At 43.0% G+C, this 8393-nt stretch overlaps 1 protein-coding gene across 1 annotated transcript in view; it reads left to right on the top strand.

The window, feature by feature from the left end:
- The window catches only part of LOC102206944 (collagen alpha-1(II) chain-like), a 22851-nt gene extending 15227 nt beyond the window's left edge, over positions 1–7624 (top strand). Inside the window, 14 exon segments of the mRNA XM_013910512.1 lie at positions 1335–1388; positions 1494–1655; positions 1792–1899; positions 2205–2312; positions 2436–2489; positions 2616–2723; positions 2804–2857; positions 2986–3093; positions 3183–3236; positions 3780–3887; positions 3987–4275; positions 5174–5361; positions 5459–5701; positions 5812–7624. Coding sequence (XP_013765966.1) covers positions 1335–1388; positions 1494–1655; positions 1792–1899; positions 2205–2312; positions 2436–2489; positions 2616–2723; positions 2804–2857; positions 2986–3093; positions 3183–3236; positions 3780–3887; positions 3987–4275; positions 5174–5361; positions 5459–5701; positions 5812–5958 — 1785 coding nt within the window. The 3' untranslated portion in view covers positions 5959–7624.
- Positions 7625–8393: the final 769 nt, after the last annotated feature.

The raw sequence follows: 8393 nt of genomic DNA, 5'->3' as shown, positions 1-8393 counted from the left end.
CCATCCATCCATCCATCCATCCATCCATCCATCCATCCATCCATCCATCCATCCATCCATCCATCCATCTTCTGAACCTATGGGGTCTATCCCAGCTGTCACTGGGCAAAAACAGCAAGACAGACCTTCAATTATACTCACAGTGACCTACAGCCAATGTAGAATCACCAGTTAACCTAAAAGGCACATTTTTGGACTGTGGGAGGTGGGCCGTTTGAGTGCCCAGAGAAAACCAACACAGGTACAGATAGACCATGCAAGGCTTGTTCTGCGTATACTTGTACCACCTATACCACTGCACCACTGCTGCCTGCCTCTGAAAATGAAGCATGACATTTCCTCTGAAGGGAAATATGGCTCAGCCATTTCTCTGTTTACTATTACATTTAGACCCTCAATCAATCAATCAATCAATCAATCAATCAATCAATCAATCAATCAATCAATCAAAAACACAAATTAAAAAAAACCTACAAAAAACTAAACAAAAAGAAGTTTGTGACTCCCTGTTATGGTTGACGATGGTGGCATGGTTTTTGGTCTTTGGGTTCCTTTAAATTGAACTTGCCTGATCACCAACCATGCCATCAAAACATGAAATGAAGGGAAGTCACTCAAATGGATATTGTTATGTCCTTTCAGCAGCATCCCAAAGAACCAATCCCAGAGTCCACTTGAGCTGTTTTGTTGGTCTGTGATGAACTGAATTCTACTCAGATACGATGCCTACATTTAATATCTATTTTTTACGTTAACTTTTCATCTGTCTGCCGCCAATACATTACATATATATACTGCCATGGAAATAAATGCCATGAAGCTCCCAGGAGACAGTTTTCGTGCTGATTTTAATGCAAGATGAAGTTTAGAACAAATTATTCAATCAACAGAGTAATGGTGACTTGTACACACCATGTGCCTGCAACTTTTCATGGTCTGCAGTTTGATGGCTGAGTTGCTGTTTCTATTTTTACAATAATACCACTTAACCACAGTTAATTGTGGAATATCTAGAACAGAAGAAATTTCACAGACTGGTTTGTTGCAGCCGTGGCATCCCATTTCAGAACCACACCCAAATTCAGTTTGCTCATTATAACGACCGAAGGCAAACTGGGTGGTTTGGTGGTTGATTTTATAAAACTTTGGCAATGAAATGGAAGCTCTTGTTAAATGTTTACTATCAAATACTTAATACATCATAAGAATTAGGAGAATGTTCTCAACCAATAAATCTTAACATTTTAGAAAAATTCAAATTTAGGATTACCATATTAGAACAGGTCAGTGGGCCAGGACAAATTCATGTTTATTGATCTCTTTCTCCTTGACAGGGTACCACAGGTTTCCCTGGTGCTGCTGGCAGAGTTGGACTTCCTGGTCCTAATGTAGGTATTTTGTCAATAATAAGCTGCACAAAGAAATTAGTCTCTTTTTGTTTGTAGATTATGTGTATTTTTGCTCTTACTCAGTGAAATTCTGTCTTTTCAAAGGGTAACCCTGGCCCTGTTGGTCCTCCTGGCCCCGCTGGTAAAGATGGACCAAAGGGTGTTCGTGGTGATGCCGGCCCTTCAGGAAGACCAGGAGATGCTGGGCTTCGCGGACCACCAGGCCTACAGGGAGAGAAAGGAGAGCCTGGAGAGGAAGGGAAGCCTGTGAGTTTATTTTTGCACTTCACAGGAAACCATAAGTACCCGACACTGAAGCCAACATCCAGTCTGAATCACCTGCAATATTTGCCAGATATTGACTGTATTTCATGACTCAGTCATCTCTGTCTTGACTCTATAGGGTACTGAAGGGCCCTCGGGTCCCCAGGGTTTGGCTGGCTCCCGTGGTATTGTTGGTTTGCCTGGGCAGCGTGGAGAGAGAGGCTTCGCTGGTCTTCCTGGACCTTCTGTGAGTGCTTTGGCTTGCACACAAAACGTTTAGCTATGTTTATCCTTCACGTAAACTGTGTGAAAAACTGACGCTGGTCTAATTTCGTAAATCTGGATGTACATTTTTCCAGAATTACAGCTATGGTTTGTTTTATTTAAGACTTGTCTTAAACTTGTCAAAGATAAAACCTTGTTATTTGCAGTACATTCAAATAAAGTGTGAGCTTTCTGATAACATAGTTGATTTTCAAAGTCAGAGGATTATTTTGGGCCTTCAATGTCAAATGCTAGATTGAAAGATAAAAATATATCCTGTGTGTGTAGGGAGAGCCTGGTAAACAGGGTGCTACTGGTTCTGCTGGTGACCGCGGACCTCCTGGACCAGTTGGGCCTCCTGGACTTAGTGGACCTTCTGGGGAGCCTGGTAGAGAGGTCAGGAACTGAACTTCAATAACAACAAAATAGCAATATTTACAATGCAGGAAATAATACAGTCATCTTCATCTATCAAATCAATGCACGTTAAATAACAAAAAACATGCTTTTATTTCTCAGGGTACCCCTGGATCAGATGGACCCCCTGGTAGGGATGGTTCTCCTGGACTCAAGGTAATGGACGTCATCCTCACTGAAATACACTAAATCAATTCAGCAACTCATTGTTTAAAAGACTTTTCAATGCTCGTTAACATAAATTGTTTTTAACCTGCATCAACACCTTCCATTCATTTGCAGGGAGAGCGAGGTAACACCGGTCCTGCTGGCGCTCCCGGAGCTTCTGGCCGCCCTGGTCCCCCTGGCCCTGTAGGACCCCTGGGCAAGCAGGGAGACAGAGGAGATGCTGTAAGTATCACAAAACAACGTAAGAACCCCAAGCTCAATGTAATTTTAAATGGCACCCACACCTATTATTTCCTTTTTAGGGTACTCAAGGACCTGCAGGACCCCCAGGACCAGCTGGAGCTAGAGGAACGGCTGTAAGTATCATTAAATCAAAATGTATTTTATCATTAAGTTGTTGTTTTTTTTTAGTTTCTGATTTTATTTGATTAAAACTGCCACATGTACAAATCCATGAATGTTAAAAGGTGAATCTTTACTTCAGGGACCTCAAGGACCACGTGGAGACAAAGGAGAAGCTGGAGAGGCTGGAGAGAGGGGGCAGAAGGGACACCGTGGCTTCACTGGTCTGCAGGGTCTTTCCGGACCCCCTGTAAGCACTTTAATATACATCTAATAGTTCATCCATTCGGTGCCGCTTTCCGTCTTTCTCCTGATCTGTTATCATCTTTGTCCCAATAGGGTCCCTCTGGAGATTCTGGACCTGCCGGACCTGCAGGACCAAGCGGCGCTAAGGTGAGCAAACGAAGCAGAAGAGATGAAAAACTATATTTCCATCCTGCACCTTTAACACAGAAACTATATGATGGTAATGGAGGGCACAGGTTAGCATTTTTGTAATTCTCCAATCACCTAGAAGAAGATGGGGACAGGAAAGGCCGTGTGCTTTAATTACCCACCGCTGTGATAAGATGGGCAGCTGAGGCATTTTGTAATTACTCTCTGTGAGGAAAAGTGGCAGACAGACAGGGGGGACTGTGATTTGTGAAACCCACTCCCACTGAGATCCGAAATGGGCTTCAATCTCTGTTCTTGATAAGCTAAGCACTGAGCATGATAAGAAAAATGAAGGGAAATGTCACCATACAAATATTCTTCATGCATAATAAGGCAAAGGGTCTGAGGGTAATAGAGAGAAACTGCTGGTGCATTTGATCTCCTTTATCAGATTCTCTTATCCAGACTTCACTGTGGATCTGAAGAAATAAAGTTTTACACTTTGAAAAAAAAAGCCCAAGCTCACTTAATGAAACTGCTTTTCATCCTCTCGTTCTGTAGGGACCCCCTGGACCAGCCGGACCTGCTGGCAAAGATGGAACTAATGGACAGCCCGGCCCCATTGGACCTCCTGGACCTCGTGGACGCTCTGGAGAATCTGGTCCTGCTGTATGTAACATGTCACGAGAATAATAATCTACAACCAAATGAGTCTGTATGCTATTCTATTTCAGTCAGGTCTCATTTCTTGCTTTTGCCTTCTTCCAGGGTCCTCCTGGTAATCCCGGACCACCTGGTCCTCCCGGGCCACCTGGCCCTGGCATCGACATGTCTGCTTTTGCTGGCCTGGGTCAGGTGGAGAAGGGCCCCGATCCTCTCAGGTACATGAGGGCCGATGAGGCATCCAGCTCTGTGAGGCAGCATGACATTGAGGTCGATTCAACACTAAAGTCCATCATCAACCAGATTGATAACCTGCGAAGCCCTGACGGCTCACAGAAGAATCCCGCTCGCACCTGCAGAGACCTCAAACTGTGCCACCCTGAGTGGAAGAGCGGTAAGAAAACCAGACACTAAGGTCTGACCATATATCATGTATCATACGGTATAGGATCCCTGATTGCGACTCCATATTTTTATTATTTGGCTAAAGTAGAGTAACTTTGCACGATTCTCAATTTAAAATAATTGTTTTTTATTTTATACTGAGCCTCTCAGTCCATCCATATCTGAAACAAGCTGTTTTCCTTTCCTTCCTCTTCCTTTAAACCACTGTTCTTGTCATTGGCTGCCCCTGGCTTCTGGGCCTTCAGCTAGAGCTGTGTGCCTGAGATGATAACAAAAAACCACGGGAAATGATCCACAACTGTAACAGTGACAGATATAACAGAAAATAAGGAAAAGCATAATAGGGTGGCCTTTAAGTGAAAACCCAGACTGCATGAACAGGTGTTATGCTGTTCGTGTAAAATCCTTTCAGTCCTTGTATTCCTAGATCGCAGCGCTGCATTTGGGTCGGTGTCTCTATACTCAAACACACATTCTGTCTGTTTTGTTATCAGTATGAGAGAAAGAGCTCAATTTGTGGCTTTCTTTTACCTTCAGTTCACCCCCCACTGCACCCGCCCAAATCATTAGTGACACTAATGGCTTAGTGTGTCAGGACAACTTGTTCTGCCTGAATAGGGACAAGAAGCAGCAGACCTTGATAAATCCTTCACACCAAGACGGGAGCAAATCTGCTTTTCATACTTTTTATGTATACTCTTTGATGGACCATTCATATTACAGCATTGCTCCTGAAAATGTCATAAGCCTGGCTTTAAAATCCTGCTGCATCACTCTTCTTTATGATAATTAACTTTTCTTCTTCAGATATGAGCAGTTGAACAGGCTAAATCTTCCATTTAGTGATTAGGATTCTCCTCATTAACTCAACTGTCTCATTTTCTCAGGTGAATACTGGGTTGATCCTAACATTGGCAGCACGGCTGATGCCATCAAGGTCTTCTGTAACATGGAGACCGGAGAGACCTGTGTCTATCCAAGCATCGCCAAGGTACCAAAGAAGAACTGGTGGACGAGCAAGAGCAAGGAACGCAAACACGTCTGGTTCGGAGAGACAATGAATGGAGGATTCCATGTGAGTGCACACATACATCATTAGTGAACATCAAACTCCTCTTAAAGAGTCTAATGTACAAGCTGCTAACTCTCCCACCTGTTGTCTGATTCCACAGTTCAACTACGCTCAGGATGGCGTTGCTGGCGTCGCTGCCAGCGTCCAGCTGACCTTCTTGAGGCTTCTGTCCAATGAAGCATCCCAGAACGTCACTTACCACTGCAAGAACAGCATTGCCTACCTGGACCAGGCCACCGGCAACCTGAAGAAGGCTCTGCTGCTACAGGGTTACAATGAGGTGGAGATCCGTGCAGAGGGCAACAGTCGGTTCACTTACAATGTGTTGGAGGATGGCTGCAAGGTGAGTGTGGGAAAAGGACTGAGAAAATAACTGTTAATTCAAATCATGTTAGAAATTTTACTATGCAGTAAGGCTGAACTGTAACACATTCCTTTGGTCTCACTCAACAGACACATACAGGCCAGTGGGGCAAGACTGTCTTTGAGTATAAAACACAGAAAACCTCCCGTCTGCCAATCACGGACATTGCTCCTTTGGACATCGGAGGAGCAGATCAGGAGTTCGGAGTGGATGTAGGCCCTGTCTGCTTTATCTAAAGCGGAGTTTCACGATGGCCCCCCATAAAACAGGAAATAAATAAACTAAACCATGAAACATTACACACATGCCCACAATAAAGAAGACTGGAAATTATAAAAGAAAATTGATCGTTTTTTTCTCTCACTACAAAGTGCTCTCCAAGGTGTACTCCTTGGATGTTAGCACTGAAGGGCACCGGCAATATCTGTACACCACACCAGCACTCTCTGTCAACCCGCTTCCTGAGATCCAGTCATGTTTCCCATGGCCCGCTGTTGACAGGAAGCCAAGAGGAAGAGGCACAGAGCGAACAAGTTATGAACAGAAACATGGCTTGATGTCACTTATTTATTGTTTAACCTGAATAGGAAGAGTTGAGGTAGGACTGGACGGGTTTTCTTTGTAAGTAAGCCAAGCCCCCTTTTCCACTACAACCTCTGTCGCAGTCCTACTCCACCTCCCTCCCTGTTTCTCTCCTGACACACAAATATTGCATTTTGAATCCGTGTAGACCAATAAAAAAATAAAAATCTCAGTAGGTGAAAGTGTGAGCTCCAGGCCCGTCCATCGTGAGCGGGAGCAGAAGCTTTTACTGTGTATTATAAATCCTTGGTTCCATTGTTGTAAAAGTCTGTGTTTATAAACAACCAGATGGTTTTATATATATTTCCACATTATGTGTGTACATGTGTCTAGATGCGCACCAACACTTTTGGGAAAGTGAGGTTACATTTGGGATGTATGTTTCCAGTGTCCTGTACCCCTTGACTGGCCATCACAAGAAGGCCCAGTTTGTACCCCCCCACCCCGACCACCACGACCCAAGAAAAAAAAAGAAATTTATTTTGAAGAAGAATTTGCTTTGCTTTTTTTTTTCTTATTGTAGTCATCCAGATTGTTCAAAGCTACCTCACACTGACAAACAAAGTGAAAATGTTGAATTCAAATCTGAGCTGACCAAACCTTTAGCTTTCAGATGGATCTAGAGCTTGAACCGCCATCTTTGTTTTGGGTTGCTCTGTATTCGGAAGGTGCTATGACGACTCCTGCGCCTGAGACGATAACAAAAAAACAAAAACGAAGATCCATCACTGTAACAGTGACAGATATAACAGAAAATAAGGAAAAGCATAATAGGTGGCCTTTAAGTGAAAACCTGGACTGGACAGGTGTTATGTTGTTTGTGTAAAGTAATTTCAGTCCTTGTATTCCTAGATCGCAGCGTTGCATTTGGGTCAGTGTCTCTATACTTAAACACACATTCTGTCTGTTTTGTTATCAGTATGAGAGAAAGAGCTCAATTTGTGGCTTTCTTCTACCTTCATTCACCCCCCCCGACACTAATGACTTAGATCTAGAGCTTGAAATCACCAGTCGCATCTCTGACCCTCCCACTAGCTTCACACCACACACTCAAACTCCACCCTGAGGGAGGGGTGCAGTCATGTAAAGACAGGAGAGACAGGCGAGCTCGGAGGCCTCCTGTGGTGTCCACACCTCCACAGCTGAATGTGGACCTCCAACAACAGCTCCTCAGAAGCAGCCAGGGTGGGTTGTCTCTGTGTGTGTAAAGGGTGTGTACATTAAAAAAAATTTTTTTATAATGACCATGATCATTTTTGTTTTTATTTTGCTACACCTCAAATTGATGTAAATTGAATAATAAAAGGAAAACCGAACTGAGGATGGCGTTTATTTTATTCAGTTGAGTTTCGAATAAAAACACAAATGGCGCAGGGGATGGATTTCTTCTTTTAGCAGAGCCAGTCACGTGTGCTCAAATGTTATTTTTCCTTTTTAAACTTTTTGTCTGTGTGCGAGAGCGTGATGCAAGTGTGTGTGCGTTTTCGCATGAGCAAATCTCATAACACGAAGGAACAAAAGTACTGTATTTGTTTCGGGGTGGTGATATATTGTGAGGTAGTGGCACATTGTGAGCTGCATCACTGCTTCAGAAAAAATATAGTTTAGAGTTCCTAAAAGAGCAGACGAGACCTGATTTTACACAATAAAACCATTCATTTACCATTTAGAGTTGTTAGGATTTCATTTGTCATTAAAAATCCAAAACTGTGAGTTGAAAGTAATTTTTTTTTTGCTGCTTTAAATACAATTTAAGACCAAAAATGAGATGGGAATACACATCACAGTAAGTATGCGGCTAAGTATAAGGACAAGCTTAATAATATTGTGATTTGTCCTGAATTTGCACAGCACAGCTTGCTAAGTTAGCATATTCAGGTGCTAGGATTTAACCACCAAGAGTAACTGGCTTTCTCAAGAAATTTGTCCGTAAATCAAGTCAGTCTGGCCTGTTCCACAAATAGCATGGTCTCAGTGTAAGAGCTAATTGTGTAGGAGGGTGAGGAAAAAGAAGCCGAGAATAAAAAAACAACAACAACAAACATCTAAAGTGGATTTCAGATCATATCTTCTGTTTTAAGACACATCT

The sequence above is a fragment of the Pundamilia nyererei genome, unplaced genomic scaffold, assembly GCF_000239375.1.
Source record: "Pundamilia nyererei isolate P.nyererei 1_Seehausen unplaced genomic scaffold, PunNye1.0 scaffold00044, whole genome shotgun sequence".
Taxonomy (NCBI): domain Eukaryota; kingdom Metazoa; phylum Chordata; class Actinopteri; order Cichliformes; family Cichlidae; genus Pundamilia; species Pundamilia nyererei.
The sequence above is the reverse complement of the archived record's forward strand: the minus strand, read 5'-3'. Positions and strand labels throughout refer to the sequence as shown.